The 22,186-nt window shown below is 38.4% G+C and overlaps 1 protein-coding gene across 1 annotated transcript; it reads left to right on the forward strand.

Moving 5' to 3' along the window:
* Positions 1 to 10,129: 10,129 nt before the first annotated feature.
* On the forward strand, positions 10,130 to 12,689 carry LOC106423835 (pollen-specific leucine-rich repeat extensin-like protein 2). Its single transcript, XM_013864593.3, has one exon. The coding sequence runs from the start codon at positions 10,237 to 10,239 to the stop codon at positions 12,448 to 12,450; it is 2,214 nt and encodes a 737-aa protein (XP_013720047.1). The 5' UTR covers positions 10,130 to 10,236; the 3' UTR covers positions 12,451 to 12,689.
* The last annotated feature ends 9,497 nt before the right edge of the window (positions 12,690 to 22,186 follow it).

Genomic DNA, 22,186 nt, shown 5'->3' on the forward strand with positions numbered 1-22,186 from the left:
CATGAAGGAGGACACGTTGAAAACCCTTGAGAGAGCTACACACATACATCGAGTTTGTTTTCATTCCCATCTTAGATCCTTTCTTTATCGATCTCATTTGTAACATCCAATCTAGTTCAACTCATTGTATTCGATCTTATTCATCAATAAAGTCTATTTTTACCTACAGGAAACTGATTACATCGTTGTGTTCTAAAGATATAGTTGCCTACATCATTTATCTTCTCTAGATCAAACTCCCGATCACTATCAAATACTAAGTGTAGATTTTAGGATCTACATTGTTCAACTGGGTGGCATCAGAAGTGAAGTTCTCCGATGGGTATGTTTCAAATCTCTCTAGATGTGTTGAAAATGGTCAAAACTTCTCCGGGATGAAGAGTCATGATTGTCATGTCTTTATGCAACGACTACTTCCCTTTGCATTTGCGGAGCTACTTCCAACAAACGTACATGAAGCACTTGCAGGTAGTATATTATAACGCATTAATTTTATAATTGTTTAGTTTGCAATAATATATGACTACTAATGTGTTTAATTGTTTTTGGAATATACAAGGCATTGGAGCATTTTTCTGGGATATGAGCACACCCACTCTTAAATAAGAAGTCGTAGAACAACTTCACGAGAACATTCCCATCTTATTGTGCAACTTGGAGAAGATATTTCCTCCGAAATTTTTTGACGTCATGGAGCATCTAGCTGTCCACCTCCCATATGAGGCATTGCTTCGTGGACCTGTACATTACAGATGAATGTATCAGTATGAGCGAGCCATGAAATATTTGAAGGAAAAGCAAAAAAACCTCGCAAAAGTTGAAGGTTCTATAATTGCAGGAAGTTTGACGGAAGAAACTTCTCACTTCACATTATACTACTTTGCGTCAAAAGTACGTACCCGGAAAAGAGCTCCAAGAAGATATGATGATGGTGGTGTCGCGCCAACATATGCAGTTGCTGGTGTTCCAGACATCTTTAGCCAGATTGGGAGAATCGGTGGGAAATCGAAAGAGGTTTGGTGGTCGAGTGAAGAAGACGCTCACAGTGCACACACCTATATTATAATCAATTGCGAGGGTCCATTAATGCGTTATTTTGAAAGGTAACATATATGGAAACTTCTAAACACATATAAGTATAAATTATATAATTTCCAAAGGTTAATTAATATAAAATGTGATTTTACAGCCTATTTGTTTCTCAAGTCGAATAAATATTCTCAGGTATATCCACAAGTGACGTAGACAGAAGGAAAGATCAACACTTTATTAAGTGGTTGAAGAATTAGGAATTAACTCAAACTCTTAATTTTTACAGGTTGATCGATCAAACTCTTTTTCATACATGAAATGTATTTCAACGTTCTCTTTATTTTTGCAGGTTGATTATGAAGACGATGCAGATAACCCTACGTGGTTTCACGAAGTAATTCAACCTCCACTTGCAAAGGTCACCACATCACAGATGTATTTCACACGAGGCTATACTTTTTACACATATGAGTATGGTAGACAGCGGGCGACCAGCAACTATGGAATATGTGTGAAAGGCGAAACAGATTTCTACGGGATCTTGCAGGAGATTATTGAAGTGGAATTCCTAGGGTTATTGAAGCTGAAATGCGTCCTCTTCAAATGTGAATGGTTCGACCCCATCGTCAACAGAGGTGTTCGGTTTAACAAATTCAGTGTAGTTGATGTCAATGGTGGACGAAGGTACAACACATTTTTTTTTGGCATACATGATCTGTATGATTAATTTCTACGTTGTCTTTATTTTTGCAGGTACAACAAATTCGAGCCTTTCATCTTAGCTTCACAAGCAGACCAAGTTAACTTCCTTCCATACCCTCGGATGAGAGAATCGAGAATAAATTGGTTAGCCGTGATCAAAGTTACACCTCGTGGACGAATCATCAGTGGAGAAGAACCACCATTGCAAGAAGCACATATAAATGAAGTAGAGGAACCTGAACAACAAATTGATGACATCATTCTCATTGATCCGCATAATCATGAGTACGAAGATCTTACCGACGATGCCACGAACGAAGCTGTTGAAGACGAGTTTAATGAAAATGATGATGTTTCTAGTGATGATGAGAATGTCGATGTATCCGATTGATGTATTTGTTTTTAATATGATTGATTTTCAGACTTAATGCATGTGATTTGATGGATTTAATCATGAAAATCTATTTATATAATTTTATTTTGTGTAAGGTAATGGGGGGGGTTTGAATTAGAAAGAAGAGATTGAGATTATAAGTTAAGGAATTTTTGTTTTAGAATTTGGGGTTTGGAATGGAAAGAAGAGATTGAGGTTAAAGGGGATGGGTTTGGGGTTTGAAATATATAAAGTACAAGATAAGGAAGATGGGGTTTGGGGTCTGGGGTTTCGGATTTTAGGAATTTAAACATAATCCTCGTTATTTCCTCGTAAACTAACGAGGAACTTACGACGAATCCTAAAAATAAAGAACGCGGGACTCGTTAATTCTACTTAAGCAGAATTCGTCGTAAAGACCTCGTAATAGGAAAACGCAGGCCTTTGTATTTCCTTGTAAATAAAAACATGGGCCTTTGCTATTTCCTCGTAAATTAACGAGGACGTTACGAGGAAACAAAACGCGGGCCTTGCTAATTCTTCGTAAAAAAAACACGGGCCTCGCGAGTTCCTCGTAACATTACGAGGAAATTACGAGAATTACGAGAATTACGATGAAATTACGAGGATTACTAATTTCTTATATATACACGCGAGCTTCTCACTTCCATTTCGTCTCCACTTCCTCTCTCTTTCGTAGTGATGGTACGTACTCTCTCTATTTCCTCTCTAATTTGATTAGTTTAGGGTAGATTAGGTGGTTAGTGTAGGAAATTTAGATATAGGTTTACGGATTTTATGTTTTAGTGTTGATTAGGTGGTTAATGTAGGGAATTTAGCTAGATTTATAGAATTTGTTAATTATAGAATTTGTTAATTACTGTTGATGTTAATTTTAAAAATTAAATTTTTTTTTCAGACGGTTCGAAAGAACAGACTAACTCCCCATTACAGAGAGATGTTCGGTGAGCATGGTAGTCGTTTAGACCTATCTTCTTCAGCTCCCGGTTCTTCTTCAGCTCCCGGTTCTTCGGGTCCGGAGATTGTCCTCGAGACTCAGTCTTCTCAGAGATTCTCTCGGTCGCCTCCTTCTGGTGCATCATCGGTTCCTCGATTCGTTGCACCACCGGCTCCTCATGATCATATCCCAGAGGTGCCTCCTCCTGTGCCTCCTCCGATGGCTCCTCCGTAGCCAGCCGGGATTCATCCCGATTTGATGGTGCCGCCGAGTGCTCCTTACTCGCAGTACACTGTCGATGACCTTCTCGCTCAGCCAGGCAGAGAAGGTTTACCAGTCCTAGACCCTGACCGACCGGACGGAACTTTGTGGTACGTTACATTTTTTAAAAAAATATTTTAAAATTCTTTTATAGCAATAATAAATAATTTATACTTTAAATTTGTTTTTTTATTCAGGTTTGGGGTTGACGGATGTGTTGTTTGGAACGTAACCGAGACGATCAAAGGTTACTTCTCCGAGCCACATCTGAACTGGAAAAAGACGTCGATCTACGTCAGAAAGACGTGGTTCAAAGTTTTCGCTGTAAGTTACTATTAATTAATTATATATACTTTTATTTTTTATGATTAAGATTTTTTAATTTTTTTGAACTAATTCTTAATTTAATTTTTTTCTGTTACATCAAAAATACCATTGGTCCATGGGGGTCAATGAGAGTGTGAAGAAAGCGTTTAACGCGAAGGGGAAAGCTCGCTTGTTGGACACGGTCTCCAACTGGAAGGGTGACTGGATCGTGAAGGGGTATGAGCGTGGCAAACCCCCTGAGCTCACCAAGGAGGTGTGGGATGATCTCATCCGCTATTGGTGGGATCCTGACTCCATTAGAGACGACGAATCTTGCTCTGCCTCCCGTCAGACGGTAGATGAGCTTGGCCACGGGCCGATGCTTCACTCTACGGGTCAAAAATCCCACGCTGGTATCCGTCTGGCGGTCTCCCGTCTCTTTTGCAACTTTACGAGAGGACCCACAAGAACAAGGCGGGCCAATTTATAGATGCTAAGTCCGAGCAAATCTTTAACGACTTGATTGGTCGGGTTGATGACCGCCAGACCCAGCTGACCTAGTAGTCCACCGACGGATTACCCGTCACCTTATCCACACTTGAAGTGGATAGGATTTACGAGGAGGTAAATATTTTTAAATTTTAATTTTTTTTATTATTCTTTAACTTTAACTTTTTACTAACAATATTTATTTTTTGTTTTTAAGGTTGTCCCTAAGAAAAAGGGACGTACGTTGGGGATTGGTTCCGTCAACGATGTTCCGAGAGCGACATCGTCTTATGGTTAGAGACGGGATAATGAAGTCACTCATCTGCGTAACGAGTTGGACTCGACGCGATTTGCGTTCACAGCTCGTATGGGTGGAGTCGAGGGCTTCTTGGACGTTGTAGCGGCCACAAATCCGGAATGGGAGTCCGTGTTGAGGAACATGTGACGACAAAATCCCATTCCAGGCGAGTTATCCGACACACATGATGAGGCGGATGTAGAGAGGAGGAGTGAGGAATTCTACCGGGCGATGAAAGGCCCTTAGTTCATTTTTTTTTCTTTTCGTTGGTTGTATTATAAATTCAAAACTTATTTATGTATAAAATATTTTCGTATTTACTTTTATTTTTAAATTATATTTTTATAATAAATTAAATAATTTTTATAATATTTTTTAATTCTGAAAAATAAAAAATCGAAGTAAATTTGTAGCCAAATTACGACTACATTACGTGGAAAGTTTACGAGGAAGTAACGAGGAAAACTTCTATGTCAACACTATGAGGAAAGCTTAATGAGTATTTTACGTGGAAGGGTTTACGTGTAATTTACGAGGAATTACTTTCGAGGTATTTACGAGGAAATGTTGCGTCCTCCTTACGTGGAAAGGTTACGTGGTTTTTACGACGAATACTTTTTTTCGTCTTTACGACGAAATGTGTTTCTCGCTATTTTACGACGAATTGGCGAGGAAATATGCATTACGACGAATGAATAACGAAGAAACTTGTTTCCTCTCTAATTCCTCGTAAAGCCTATTTTACGACGAACTTACTACGAATATCGCCGTCGTTAATGTTGTGTTTTCTTGTAGTGAGAAGTTCGACTGATCTGAACCCGTAGACCTGAACTAACTCCGAACAGCACTTCCGCTTGTCCATCAATGAATATGACTGGCTTGGATGGATTGATTTGGACAGAGCTTCCGCGTCACAATCGTAAAGAATCATTGATTGGACGGAACTGGCCTTCTCGGTAGAGTATCGGTCTTCAGAACTCGAAAAAACTCTAAATCGACCACTCTCTCTCTCTCTCTCTCTCTCTCTCTCTCTAGCCACGTTGACTTGCTTCTCATTTGAACTGATTGACCTTCAATTGGACAGAACCTTCTCTAGGCGCTGACTCAAAATCAGTAGAGAAACTGACCTCGAAATCTCTCTAAAAGTCTCAAAAAAGATCGGAAACTCTTGCTTTCTTTTCCCACTTTTCTCTCACGTTTTAAACTGGTTTGGAAAGGTCTTGATGTGTAGAAATGAGCTGGGTTCGTGGGGTATTTATAGGAGACAGCAGCCAATCAGCTTCAGATTGGTGGCAGCTTGTTTGTCGCTCCGCGTGGCTCCGGACGCATGCGCGGCGGCACCTCGTGCTCCACATGGCTGGTTGCATGTCTCAGCCTCATGCAGGAAGACACACCTCCTCCGACATGTCAGCATGCATGCCTGGAGTGCATTCAAGGCGCCACACCAGTACACACATGTCGATCAGCATGCTTCGGTTGCATGTGCGGCGACACCTCGTGTTTGGTCGATCCACCTAGTGTTCCACATGTCAGTTCACATGCTTCTGCTTCATACACGGCCACACCTCGAGCTTCTGTAGACACTCAGATTTCTGAACAGTTGACACCACGTTCTGATCACATGCATTGAGCCACCTCGAGCTTCTTGGTTCATTCGTCTGATTTTGGTCCTTCCGGGAAATTTCTGATCTGCGATCAATCCCAAATACTTTCCTGCTCACGTTCTGATGAGCTGAATATTTTCAATAAACTCCATACTGACTTCTGATATTGACTGAAAATATTTTCCGAGCCTCCGGCTTCCCCGAGAAATTCTATAATACCAAAATTAAGGTTTTCGTCCAATTTCGGGTTTTCCCGTCGTGCTTCGATCCCGTTATGCTTACCTCCCGTCTTACTTGATTCCCGTCCTTCTTGATTCCCGTCCTGCTTCCAACTTATTATGTTCCCAACATAATATTTTACTGATACGAAATTTTGTAGAAAACTTTGTGCTTAAGAAACATTGTGCTCCTAAAATGTTGAGCTTCTAAAACGTAAAAATGTGATGCTTCCAAAACATCCTTCTGATCAATCTATCACATTGTTTAACCATGGTCGAACAGCTTATTGGACTCATGGTTCGTCCACGATCACTTCTTCGACCACCTCGTACTTCAAAACTTCATGATCGATCTTTGTCCCCCGCGATTCGACCACCAAGTTGATGCTCGACCTCGAATCATGTAGATTTTTATATGATCAAAACTCAACATTCCTTGAGATAATTTGATTCCCAAATGCTCGGCTCCAAATTCTGACTTTGTCGATCTCGACCATTTTACCCCTTAGGGAGAGTTACTACAGTGACACTCATTAAGATTATTCCATTGAGTCGTATACAATCCATTGATAAAGACGGATGACACTTTTGGAAGGTACACATTTAAGTTTGGATATGAAGTAGAATATTTCTATCCAAACAGAGCAAGACATCCATTTTTCGGCTCAGATACCAAGGCTTTGTAGGCTTATTCAAGGAAAATTAAATGATTTCTAAAGCTGGAACATTTTCTTTGGGAAGTTATTTCGAGTTTACCAGTAAAGAGAAATCTCAAAACTCAAGGGATAAAATGTGAAACACAGTGTGAAAATATGGAGCAGATGAGAAAAAGATGAATCATATCCTCATTGAATGTCCTTGAGACATTAAAGTATGGCCTATCTCAAGGATCTCATAAACCCCATTTAGTTTTGCTATGCAATCGGTTTATGCGAATATTGATTATCTTTTTCGGAGGATTGCAACACGCATAGAGAACATCAATTTGCTTGGATTCTATGATATATTTTGAAGAGACGTAATGATAAGATTTTTAACGGTGGTATTAGTAAAGATCCTGGAGATACTTTACAATTCGCAAAGACATAAAAAATATTATGGACTGAAGCACAAATGTAACAGTGACTGAAACTCAAATACTACCCAGACAAAGTAGGGAGGAGAAAACACAAAGCACACCAAGTAGAGTAAGAAGATGGTGCCCTATGGATGGACCTCGGAAAGATAAGAATTTATTCTCCAGACACGGTTGGTATAGTACACTAGAAGATTTTGAGGGACTGATAGGGGTAAGAAACACAAGACCCAGCCTATCACTCGTACAAGTGGAATTTGAAGCTTTCATCTAGGTGATGGAATGTATGAAAACTCTCCAACAATTTAATGTGACTTTTTCGGCATATCGTTCTCAATTGGTGAAGATGATTTTAGAACTAGAAGAATGACATTTTTGCTTCTTACTTTAAAGAAATATAAAGAATGAATGAAAATTCAGAACTTTGAGAATAAACATGTATTACAGACTCAAAACAAAAAAAGCGGAAAGTCATACACGCGGTGTTTACAGTCAACCATCCTACTTTGTCTATATAGACACATAGTCTCATTTTTGATAATACAGTCTTAATTGAGTTCATTTATGTTTATGAAAAATATAATTGTTTACTTCTTCTTAGGCATTCATTTATGTTTATGAGAAATATAATTGTTTACTTCTTCTTAGGCATCTACCTTATCATTAGGTTTTTTATAAATTTGACATCTCAGCAAACTTTTAAAAATTAATAAATTAACCAAATTTTTTTAGCTTTTTATTATTTAAACTAAATCTATTAAAACATTAAGCCATTAATTTTTAGCAATTAGTATTTTATTTCAAACCACCAAAATTTTGATATAATATAATCTATATTACATAATTTTAAAATAAATAAATAATTCATGAAATTAAAAGAAGGAGAAACCACTTACGCAATTGTTTTTCGTGTTTCAACTTAGATCAACCAAATAAAAAAATGAATTGCACGGATTATTTTTCTCTTTTTGACCACCATGCATAAGCTTAGAAGAGAAAAAAAATAATAGAAACCTAAAACCTAGAATTAATACATAAACAACAATTTGAAAAACCAAAACTAAAAAGATATAACACATGATAAAATTAAAATTTAATGATAATAAATAATATAACTAAATTTTGGAAAAACATCTAGTCAAGAAATAATAATTTAGTGTCAGTAACTATATGGTCCAAAATAAGTAAATTTCAAGAATGAGTAGTGAAAATTCAAAATAATATAGAAAGAAAATTCCATTTATGCCGTTTCATCAAACTTCGGCCAATGAAATTTGTTTTCCTTTTTTGGTCTCAGATTCAATCATATGGAAATTTAAAACAATGATGAAACCACAATCAAGTATTAATACATAATCAAAATAAATATTTTACAAAAATCTGTTTGGAAAGTAAAAAAAAAACAAGAAATAACAAATAAAACAATAAAATTTAGTGAAAACACATAATATATAGAACTTGAGGTTGATGAAAAGTTATACTAAAAATAATAGTTTAGTGAAAAATACACAATATAATCTAAAAAAATAAACTTAAAGAATAAACAAAAGAGTTCATGTGAAAAGAGAGAAACCTATGCGATATCGTTGTTGGTCACCAATTTCAATTTTAAGGTAATTAACAAGAAAGAATGACCGAAAGACAAAACCAATGTTAAACAGAAACTACTTTTATAAAAAGAATAGCATGATCCAATTGCAATAACGTAAGTAAATAGTTGGAAAGTTCGAACGCAGTACACAATGACTCGACAAGGAATAAATAAGAGAAGATATGATAGTGAATAGCATTAAAGAAATCAAACAAAATAAATTATCTACACCAGCTAACTAAAAATAAAACATTTCTCATTCAAAACAATCACAATTATGGTATTATGCAATTTTAATCAACTGTAACAACTTTGAGGCTCAATATCTTCTCATCATATAGAAAGAAAGAACTTACAGAAATAATGGTTTAAACATAGCGTATAACCAACACTTGAAACTAAAAACAAATTTCTATCCAAACACTTAGTGAAGTAAAAATTCTCACACGCAACGCGAACTAATTCCTAGTTATTATAACATTTTGTATAAATTACTAGTATGGAGTGCTCTTATCAAGAAGAAAAAGAAGAATTGGTTCAAGTTTTCCATGAAATGATAATCGAAGTGCCGTATGTGTTTCAAACTCACGATGCCAGCGCGGAGCGGAAGCTTGCCGGCATCGCCTCCGTCTCCTTTTCATTCCCTTCTCTCTGCTTTGGCAACGGTTTATACGTTTACTTTTGTTCTCACTCAAGAGTTATTTCTCTTCAGCTTATATGGATTTTAATCAACATACAAGAGAGATACGACGGCTTCATGATGGTTTCAGCCGCCTTAACCCCTGCAGTGACACTTTCTCCTCTGCAGTCGTCTTCTTTAATCAGTTTGCCGTTGAGTATACCTTCATATGTAACCATTTAAGTCTATTGGCTTTTAGCTTAATATAAACGTTTCTTGTCAAAAAAAAAAAGAATTTCTCCTATAATATATTATTGATGTGGATAATAAAATAATGATACAGACATCTGAATTCTTCTAAATTTATATATTGTTCTTCAAAATAAACAATGGAAACCGGTCAGAAAAATTTCAGTATGGTAAAAAAATATTAGGGTGCTGAGAAGGTCAACCGTGTAGATTTGTAAATTATTTGAAACCAAGTTAGCAACACTAATTTGCTATTTTTATAATTACACTAGACAATAATAACCAATTCTAAACAATTAATAATAGCAAATTATGAAGTTTGTTTTTTGCTTTTCCTTTTTTTTTAATTACCATTCTTTCAATCTTAGATTATTTCTTTCCAAATTGTTCTATTAAGCAGCCTTGGGTTTTTTTTCCCAAGGTTCCCCATTAAACCTTGAGTTAAAAAATAAAAAAAAACAATGGAGAAGCCTTTAGGTACCTTTTTCATCCTCCTCCTTATCTCCCCCATCGTTGTTGCGACCATCAACGAGGAAGCTTCGTTCCCAGAAAACGCTCATCTCACAAATGACTTAGACCAAAAATGCGTTGACATCATTAAAGTTGATCCGAGCCTCAAATTTGAAAATGACCGTCTAAAAAGAGCTTACATTGCTCTTCAAGCCTGGAAGAAAGCTATATATTCCGACCCGTTTAAAACCACAAAAAACTGGGTCGGACCCGATGTGTGTTCTTACAACGGAGTTTATTGTGCGGAAGCTCTTGATGATCCCAGCCTCAAGGTTGTTGCTGGTGTTGATTTGAACCATGCGGATATTGCCGGACATTTACCAGCAGAGCTAGGTCTTATAACCGATCTAGCTATGTTTCACATCAACTCGAATCGGTTTTGTGGGATTATCCCCAAAAGTTTTTCAAAACTCGCGTTGATGTATGAGTTTGACGTTAGCAATAATCGGTTTGTTGGTTCGTTTCCGGAAGTTTCGCTCTCGTGGCCGTCTTTGAAGTTCCTCGATCTAAGGTACAACGAGTTCGAAGGATGTTTGCCGTCAGAAATATTTGATAAAAATCTTGACGCCATTTTTTTGAATAATAACCGGTTTGAATCGGTTATCCCCGACACGATTGGTAAATCGGCTGCTTCGGTTGTGACATTTGCAAACAATAAATTCAGTGGGTGTATACCGAGATCGATCGGTCAGATGAAAAATCTGAACGAGGTTATTTTCACTGGAAACAATTTAACCGGTTGTTTCCCGAACGAGATCGGTTCTCTTAATAATGTGACAGTTTTTGATGCGAGCAATAACGGGTTTGTTGGTAGTTTACCGTTGACCTTGTCCAGTTTATCAAGCGTTGAGCAGTTGGATTTGTCCAATAATAAGTTAACTGGATCTGTTGTCGACACATTTTGCAAACTGCCAAATTTGGAAAGCTTCAAGTTTTCTTACAATTATTTCAATGGAGAAGCTGAGAGCTGTGTTCCTGGGAAGAACAATGGGAAACAATTTGATGACAGGAGTAATTGCTTGAAGAACAGACCGAACCAGAAATCTGTTAATCAGTGTGTACCGGTGGTTAGTCGTCCTTTGGATTGTAGCAAGGACAAATGTTCTGGCGGTAGTCAAGGTGGATCTCCACCTTCAATAAAGACCCAAGAAATTATTCCACCAAAACCGAAAGAACTTGTTATACCAAACCCTGAAGAATCACCTAAACCGGAATCACAAAACCCATTAAGACCTGAAACACCAACAACTAATGTACAACCTATGCCTGAGCATGAGCCACCAAAACATGAATCTCCTAAACCGGAAAATCAGACAAACAAACCTGAACTACCAGAACCAGAAGAGACACCTAAACCACAACCACCTAAATCTGAAGAATCTCCTAAACCAGAACAACCAAAAATTAATCCACCAGAACAAAAAGAATCACCAAAACCTGAACCACCACAAAATTCAGAGACTCCTGAACCAGTTTCACCACCAAAGGAAGATCCATATAATGCATCTCCGGTTAAAAACCGTCGTCCGCCACCACCACCACCACCCAAGGTAAAAGAAATACAGGTACCACCACCTCAACCACCAATGCCATCTTCGCCACCACCTCCTGCACCTGTTAATTCTCCACCTCCGCCAGTTGCCTCTCCTCCGCCTCCATCACCACCTCCACCAGTTAACTCTCCTCCTCCACCACTCATTTTCTCTCCGCCACCACCATCACCAGTATACTCACCACCGCCTCCACCAATTTTCTCACCACCACCAGCACATATAATAATTCAACCACCAATCCAAGCTCCAACACCCGTTCAAGCCCCATCATCAGAATCGGATCAATCACCTGTTTCGTCACCAATCCAAAGTCCAACACCGATTCAGTCCCCAACCCAAGTACCAACCCCATCATCGGTATTAGATCAACCAACAATTGATGCTCAATCACCAGGTCAAACCGCACCACCATTAAATGAACCGGCCTCATCACCAAAAGAAGCAGAAGAAATTGATGCGCCAGAACCATCACTCTCTACGCCCTCATCGTCGCCTTCTCCATCCGAAAATGTTGCCCCACCACCGGAAAACAACGACAGCAATTTTAATATACCACCACATATTGGATTTGAATATGGGTCTCCTCCACCGCCGATGTTTCCTGGCTACTAAGAAAACTATTTGGGACTGTATTACAAAAAATTTAGCATTTTTATCCATTTTTCATGCTAGTTTAATTGTAACAAAAGATTTTTGAAAAAAAATGCCAGTTACAGTTGAGCATTGCATATTTTGTTTGTTAGATTACTTTGTAGTAGAAGATATTTGTGAAATGTAACATAATATTATCCTTTTTGTAAAGTCTCCATCCCTTTTAAGTGTTTATATGTATTATCACTAAAATCATTTTCCTTGCAACTTATTTTTGTCTTTAATTTGTCGATGTTTATAGATAACTGATTGCAAGTTAGTAAACTATAGTGAAGATTGTTATTTCTTAGCTATTTAGTGAAGACATGCAAGATTCTGGCGGAATTTTTCACAGAATTTTTGCGTTGGTAAGTTTCGACAGATCCTTATGATTTTCTGATAAAACTTTGTTGTCATATTTTTCCAGAAATTTATACGACAAGCCATCGTGTTTTTGTCTGAACTTTCTGATAGAAATGTGACGGCAATATGACGATATTGGCATTGAATACGGTCAATGGAAATTTGTTAGAAAGTTTTATGGTTAACTTAATCAATTATAAAGTTTTTGTTTCAAGTTTCAACTACTATTTATTACTCTCTAGTTCAAGCTAATTTTGTTGTTAACTAGAAATTTTATTTTTACTTTTTTCCGTATGCATTTTCTTATATGAAAATGCAATATTTTTGTTACTTAGCTTAGTTAAAAGAGAAATATATGTGACAATATAAAGAACAAAACATTTGAGATAAAAATCATGGGATCTTGTAGTCAGACGGTAAGGAGAAGGGTTTGGGATAGCAACACTTTTCAAGTTCGATCAATCTGCTGCGTGAAACTATGTCAAACTGTTTTGGACATCTACACAGATATGGACTCCTCATATGGTCCATTTACATATCCGGTGAGAAAGTCTATCTGTGGACTACACTTTCCATTAGAAATTAGTATGAATCATTTCATAGATCCGGGATACCCCAAATTAATCCAAAAATAAATAAATATTTGAGATAAGAAAAAAATAAAAAGACAAAATAGACGGTCTTGCTGTTTCTAAAAAATATTTTATTTTCACAAATTAAAAAGTATTAAATTTTGATATTAAATGTATTATTTTATATGATTGCCAAATTCCTATAATTTTATAGCAATATTATTTTAGTAAGTACAATTATTTTTTGAAGTTTGTAATTTATCATTGTTAATTAATAAAAAAACTAGATCCAGATCCGCGTTGTGCGTGGATATTATTTGGACAAATCTTCCTAATAATTAATGAGATTAGATTATATGAGGTTTTTTATAATATATTTGTTTCCTGATAATTTACTTTTGTTTTGTTCTTACGTTAGTTTTTTATTTTTCAAACACAATTGGGAAGAGATAGATGTTTGGGATATGTAAATTTTGTTATTTCGAAAATTTAAACACTTTTGACTCATATAATAATAATAATAGATAGACGTTTCGGAACCATCTATTTGCAAAATAATTATATTTATTTTCTATGAAATTGACCCATTAGTTAAAAACAATCTAGTTTGATCAAAAACAAAATTAAACCCACAGTTTTTTTCCGGGAATCTAGGCGCCATAGTTTCTCTCCATACTTCAGCATCCATCATAGCTTTATCAAGAACACTAGCCGGAGCAAGTCTTGTATGCTCAAAACATAACTCATTCCTGGCTTTCCAAATATGCCAAAGAACCCAAAGAAACACTTGAGCAACACTTGGAGACAGGTTCGTCCTTTTGCTACATCTCAGAAGATGATAAAGATTAAGGAAGACTGAGTTCGACCAAGAACTTGAGGGATGCATAGGGATATTCGAGCCGGCCCAAACATCTTTTGCGAAGTGACAATGAAACAATACATGTACAATATCCTCAGGGCCCCTGCCACACGCTGGACATGTAGGATCGATGTTGATACCTCTCGTACGTAATCGAGTTCGAACAACCAAAGCACTAGAAAGGATTCTCCACAGAAAATGCCTCAGTTTTGGAGAGGTTTTGGTTTTCCATAACTCTGTCCATAACTTCTTTTCAAGAGGAGACACTGCAGGAACCGTAGGGTTGAGGCTTTCCTCTGCAATTTCCAGGAACTTATACCCACTCTTGGACGTGTAGGTACCATCTTTAGTATATGCCCATATTAGCTTGTCCCTCCTATTGGGGTTCTTCCTTGTTTTGAGTATAATCTCTGCATCACCAGGACTGAAGGTTTGGCGAATCAGGTTCTCATTCCATGCACCCGTTTGATGATCAAAAAGATCTTCCACCTTTAGTGTAAGATCAACCACCGAATCAGCTCTGTAGTTAGGAGAACGTGGGACTTTGTCAATAATCCACTTATCCCACCACACATTAGTTCTAGATCCATCGCCAATGGACTGAACTAAACCTTGCTTGAGCAATTCTCGGCCATGGAGGATACTTCTCCATGCATAAGAGGGCCGCGAACCTAGACTGCTCTCCATGAAAGATCTGTTCCTGAAGTATCGGTGCTTGAGCACACGAGCTACTAGCGAATCAGGATTGCTCCAGATGCGAAATGCGTGTTTCCCTAGTAAGGATTGATTGAACATCTCGAGATCCTTGAAGCCCAAGCCACCTTCACTTTTGGATTTGCATAATTTCTGCCATGATACCCAAGCAATTTTCCTCCTATTAGAGCCACTGCTCCACCAGAACTCCGTCATTGCACTGACAAGGCGAGCACAAGTGTCCTTTGGAAGGCGGAAGCAAGTCATAGCATAGATAGGCAGAGCTAGACAAACTGATTTCAACAAGATCTCCTTACCCCCTTGAGATAGAGCTTTTGCGAACCAATCATTAAGCCTCCCATGCAGTTTACTCCGAATGAGGCTGAGCAGTTGTCTTTTCGAGCCACTAAAACACTCTGGGAGTCCCAAGTAAGTCCCTGCACCTCCCTCTTTCTCGATATTCAAGATTCCTTGAATCTCAGTCTTGACATCAGCCGGGACTTTGAATCCAAAGATAACAGAGGACTTGAGAGGGTTGATCATCTGCCCTGAAGCATCCCCATATCTTTTCAGACATTTAACAATCTCTTCTGCTTCCATTGCACTCGCCTTACACATCAGCAGGCTGTCATCTGCAAACAGAAGATGATGCACTGCAGGACCAGAGGCGCCTAATTGGATACCATGAATCTTGTCCAAATCAGCTGAAGCATTCAAACCGTTTACAAGAGACTCCGCACATAAAATGAAGAGAAAAGGAGACAAGGGGTCCCCTTGACGAAGGACCCTCTCTGGTTTAATAAATCCGTGTGAAGCCCCGTTTTTTAAGACCGAATATGTGACCGTGCTCACGCAGGACATGATCCATCGAACCCAATCTCGAGCAAACCCAAGCCGCTCCAATAAAGTCTCAAGAAAACACCACTCCACTCTATCATATGCCTTAGACATATCAGTCTTGACAGCCATATATTCATTAGAGACTCCCTCCTTAGTACGAAGAGCATGAACCATCTCGTGAGCTATTATGATGTTGTCTGATATTAACCGGCATGAGACAAAGGCACCTTGCGTTTCAGAGACCACCTCTGGTAAGATAATCTTCAGTCTATTACTTAAGACTTTGGAAATAATTTTATACTGCACTGAGCAGAGACTGATAAGCCTGAGATCCTGCATCCGGTTCGCATTAACCACTTTCGGGATGAGGCTCAACTGGGTATGATTCCAACCTTCTGGTAGCACCGCCGTATGGAAGAAACTCTGGACTTCCTTAGTGACTGTTGGGCCCACTATATGCCAATATTGGTGGTAGAAGTTCCCAGTCAACCCATCTTCCCCCGGTGCACTACCTCCATCAACACTCATGGCTGCCTTCCTAATTTCCTCAGCCGAGACTGGAGCAATAAGGTTAGCATTCATTTCCTCCGTTATGCGACTCTGGAAGCCATTAAACAATAGGTCTAGCTCATAAGGATTAGAGCTTAAGAAGAGCTCTCTGAAGTATTCAGTAGCTATATCTCCTTTAGAACCTTCAGAAAAGTGCTCCTCCCCAGCTTCGTCTAGCAGCATGAGAAGCCGGTTCTGGACCTTCTTTCCCTTAACCACATTGTGGAAATACTTTGTATTACGGTCTCCTTCTTTGAGCCATTCTTCTCTGCATTTTTTCCTCCAGTATCTCTCCTCCTCCATATAGGCCTCCGTTAGTTGTTTCTTAATCCTCTCAAGCACCGCTCGTATCGGATAAAGCTTGGAAACCTCCCTCTCCAATGCAGCTTTGAGTCGCAGTATACGCTCATGAGAATTAAGATCAGAGGTCTTTTTCCATCTGGATATACCTCTCCGAACCTGAGTGATGCGATCCATAATGCTCATTGGATCACCTGAATCTCCCCATCCCTGAACGACCACTTCTTCAAAACCTTGACGGTGAAGCAAGCGATTATCCAAATAAAATCTTCCTCGTTTGAGTTCCCTTTGCTCCAGAACGAAGCCTATCAGCATATGTCTATGGTCAGAGCCCCACATATCACCATATTCCACACTCGATCTTGGAAACAAATTGAACCACACATCGTTACCAAAGCACCTATCAAGGCGGCATTGAACCCAAACCAACTCTCTCCAGCCTCCCCACGACAGGGGATTACCCGAACTGCGTAGCTCTCTGATTTTGCAACTTCTTGCCATATCACGAAAGCCCCAGAAGCTGGATTCTTCTCTCACAGCACCACCTAATTTGTCCTCATTTGACATCAGTTCATTAAAATCACCAGCTAGCAACCAAGGCTCATTCCTCCTAAGCCCAATCTCCACTAATCTGTCCCACACCTCTTGGCGTCTTTCTCTCACTGGATCACCATAGACACATGAGAGAAAGAAAGACAACGAACGAACTGAAACCTTCAAGTCAATGATTCTCTTGTCACCTGAAAGAATCTCAACTCCATAACTGCTTTTCCAAAAAACCGTCAAGCCTCCACTAAGGCCTAAAGGCTCAACCGTGTAGATACCATCATAACCCAAACTCTGTTGCAAATCAGAAATGTAACCAAACTGCTGCTTTGTCTCCATCAAAAACATAATATCCGGAAAGTAATTACGACGCACTTCCCGAATGATCTGAACTGTCTCCGTGCTTCCTGCACCTTGACAGTTCCAGCACCAAACACTCATTGGGGCGGCAGCGGCTTCAAACTGGAAGCCACCGTAGGTTCTGATGTTTTTGGGTTTTTGTTGTCTGGCGCAAGCAGAGGTAAAGTAGACTTCCTCTTCGAGCTCCGCTGAGAAGGTTCGAGAGATGTACCCACTTGTTCTTCGGCCACAGCACGACCAGTTGTATTCATTTTCCTCTTCCACGCCGTAGGTCGTTTGCGCACTACTTTCCTTTGACTCAGATTCCCAGAAACACGCCCCTCCGACGAGGGGCCTAACTGAAAATCAAGACAGGAGCAGAGAGAGCAGGAGCATGCGAAGAAGATGAGTCTGGTTCCTCTTCATGGGTGGCATGCATCTTCCCAGACAATGCCATAGCCTTTTCAGATTGACATTGCAAGAGCTGAGTGAAGGACGGTTCCTTGTAGCTAAAAACATGACCTTTGCCCTTATCCAAGTCTCTTGATATCCTTGTGAGACGCATAGAGGATTCTGCTTCAATTCCTTGTCTTACTCTTTCAATTCTAGCCATCCTTTCTGTTGGATCAGAATGCGAGATGTATTGCATAGCCATCCTCAAGTCTTGTTTAGAAAGCTCTGGGAACAAAGGTGGAAAGCCAGGAGGGCCATCAAAGGGCTGAATCGAATGAGCCAGAATTCCTTTACTCTGTCCTCTCTCCGCTTCCACCGTAGGAGCGGGGGAGGCTCTCCGATCGGTTTGAGCACCTTTCTTCAATAAGGGACAACGAACCTTTTCATGCGTGAGGCGCAGACAATGGAAGCACCTCTTGTGGATCTTCTCATATTCAAACTCAATAGTAACCACTTTCCCAGGAGTACTCAGTTTACGAGATGCTTTCAGAGGCTTAGTAGTATCAAAAAATACTTGAGCCCTGATGTAGTCCTTAGTATGAGATACCTTAGGATCATAAGCAATCTCCTCCACTTCACCGATCTCTGAAGCCAATTTGAACATTGTCTTGACCGTGAAGAAATCCACCGGAATGTGTCTGATGCGAATCCAGAGGCTCATATGTTGAAGGAAGTTCTCCGGGGGAAAGGAAGACCATCGCTCCAACGCCATTGCCCAATGATTATAAGACCAAGGTCTGTCCTTCAGGACAGTCACTAAATCCTCCTCACGCTGAAACACAAATTGGAACCTGTCGCGAGAGAGAGCAATACCACGGACTCTACCTTGCACACGCCACGCCGTTGGCATGTAGTCAATCATCTTCTCCATCGACTGACAATCCGGGTTAAGTAGGCGGCCCAATAAACTTGTTTCATTCTCATCAAAGACTCTGTACTGGGGACTATCAGGGAGGACCAAACGTTCCTCATCATCCAGAGACATCGCCCCAATAGCTTTGTGAAGGAAGTCAGCCATGTTCGCCGCAGAAACGCTGAAGTTGTTCGCGAGGTCACGGCGGAGGGGGAGATTTTGCGGATGTAGGTCAAGAATGATTAAAGTGAAATTCCCACTAATCACGCTATATTCAGCCACAATCTTGAGCGAATTCATTCCAAGATGGAAATATTTGATTGATACGAGAAGGAAAAAAAGGCAATTTGATCCAAAAAGGAAAATTTCTTATTGATTTGATTGAAGATATTAGCGAAAAAGGAAAATAGAAATGCACTTTCCAACAGTAGGATACCGTTGCCAAGGGCCGGTAATTGAACTTCACTCACCGTGAGGAAGAGAAAAAGGAAAGAGAGGATTAGAATTAATTCCACCGGAAATCGCCACTCAATGGAACCACACTATCCTTGTTGCTATTTTAAGGTTAGACTCTTTAGATTTTTGTTTCTAAACCTTAATACTAAATGATCACGGTTGTATCAAACCTAAAAATTGTTTGGATATCTTTCTCATGTTGATAGATCTCTCACCTCTACTTCTAGATCGCCCAGCATAATATTCTTTCAAGACATGCTTTGGTTTCGGGTCGACCATCACCACCTTCTTTGAAGACATGCAACCGAAACGTCAGTCTTTGTAGACATACAAAAAGTAAATATTTACTTATTCCTTCTGTTTGATGTTTAAAAAAAATTTAGACACAAGATGGATATAAACTTTGGGTTTTGTATCCTGTAGTAAAAATTGCAGTCGTTTGGTATTACTATTCAGATGTTTATTGGTTTTGTATCCTGTATAAAAACTAGTGCAGTCCTTTGGTATTACTTTTCTGTCTTGCAATTGATAATAAGATTTTGCATTGTTTGAATGTTGTGCCTTAGATAAGCCTGTTTTAGTACAATCAAATTTTCTAAATTCGATTGAGGTTATATTCATATCAGTTATCTAATATCTTTGTTAATATGTCTCTATGTCATGTATTTGAGTGATTTGCAACTGCATCACTGAGGGATGAAGGGATTACGAATGGATAAGATAAATTTACTCTCTTTTTATTTTTTTTAAATTGTTTTCCGTTGTATTAACTTGTATAATCAGCATTGAGAAATCATTTGGTGTTCATGAATAATGGAGTCTTTTTAATTTTATTGGACATGTAATGAATGTTTGATCTTATAAAGACATAAGAAGGGTAGAAGACAAACCTGAGAACACATAATAAAATATTAAAGTGTGACAGCAAATATTTATATCCTTTACATTCCATCAATTTAGTTCTTATTTCTTCTCCTGATCTTCTTCTTGCTCTGTTTTTGGTTTAATTTATGTGTTCTGGTCACCTTACGCTAACGGATCAAACTCATATTTCGTAATATATTGGTTAGGTTATTGGTGAGGAATGGATAAAAGTGATACTGCAAATTATTCATTGGAATAGTCCACAAAACCAAGTTCAAAAAAAAAAAGGTTAGTACTATCTTCAATGCAGATGAATTGAGGAACCGTTAAATAAACAGTAGAATCTAGGCTTGGGCGTTCCATCCCCCCCTCGGATTCGGTTCAGTTTAAACGGGTTTTCGGATTTTCGGATGTAAGCCTAGAAGTCCCATTCGGTTTTTTTAAATTTCCAGTACGGTGTCGGTTCGGAACCAACCGGGTTCGGATCAGTCCGGATAAAGCTCAGAAGATCCGCTTAAACCCGACATTGAAATGGACCCGGGTCGGTTTTGGGTTTTGTAACCAAAATAACCAAAAACTCCCGAAGAAACCCGAAGAAACGGAACAAACTTGACTCTAAAAATTAGAAAGATATTGAAATCGAAAGCCATATAATAGTACTAGAGTATTAGACAACACAAATTAAACCATAAGAAAATCAAAATGCTCAGTCTTATTGTGGGATTTTGCATCTCCCCACTATGAAAATACAAACGATCGTTAACAGCTTCATATTCATCTTCTTTTTTATGGTTTCTCAATGAAAAGATGATGTCAAAACCACCTGTAAACATAAAAGCACATATGTAAGTGAATAATAAAAACAAGAAATTACAGAAAACAATGAAAAATAAAACAGAAAACATGCATATAAAAGATGAATTAATGAAAAAAAAATGAATCAAAAGACATGCAAATAGAAGATGTTTCTATTGATTTGGAATAGATTAAAAATTTCCAGAAAAACCGAAGAAGAAGAAAGAAAACTAACGAACATGTGATTGATTTTGATTCTTCTAATTCTCAGATAAAGCATGAGACAGAGAGACAAAGAGATTTATGGTTCCATTTTATTATTATAAGATTGAATCAAAAAGCTTTGTTCTTTTGGGATTAGGGTTAGTCGCCGAAAGGAAAACGAGAATAGGAGAGAGAGAGGAAAATACATGGAAATTATGTAAATGTAACATCATATAACATAAATTATATATAAGATCGGTTTAGCTCTGGTGCTTCGTTCGGACTCGGTTTACAACCGAACCGATCGGTTATCCGAAAGCCAAGAGGTTAAGACCCATTCGGTATTTAGCATGGATCCGTTACCGATCCGAACCCGCTACTCCGGTTTGGGTAAAGGTATGGGCTTCGGTTATATTTATGTTCGAATCATTAGGGGTAGACGGTTTAGGATTGTAGAAATACTTATATTTAATTATGTTATCAAATAGACACACTTATTGTCCTATCTGCGAGTATGAACTGAAGAGTCTCCACAAGCGTAATTAGATGGTTGTGTCCATGAATGCAAAACTTTGATTTCAACCTTCCAAGTTCTTTTAAATGGTTTGACATTGTTCAACAAACTTATTCGGTCTGATGTAACCATAGCCATTTGCATCTCCGTTTTTTTTAATCGTAAGAGGTGTGAAAAGTCATAGGCGATAGAAGATGTTTTATAGTGATTTGGTACTAAAGATTAGGTTAAATGAGTATATCGTGAGGATATTCTGATTTCCGTAGTTTATGAGATCAAAACCCTATATCCATATTTTTAGGAGCTGTTTTATAAAGTTAAGAAATGCAATCTTAAGAATGTAGATAGAAAGTTGATAAATATGGAGCTCGGAATATAAGGAAGAATATCTTGAAAATTAAAAAGAATTAAGTTGTCAGAGGTTATTTTGTTTGCACGGCACGTTAGTTAAGGTTAGATTTATCTATTATTAATGAGGTTAGAATATTCTATTCTATTTGATTATATGTAGATAATTA

The sequence above is a fragment of the Brassica napus genome, chromosome C8 (genome assembly GCF_020379485.1).
Source record: "Brassica napus cultivar Da-Ae chromosome C8, Da-Ae, whole genome shotgun sequence".
Lineage (NCBI taxonomy): Eukaryota > Viridiplantae > Streptophyta > Magnoliopsida > Brassicales > Brassicaceae > Brassica > Brassica napus.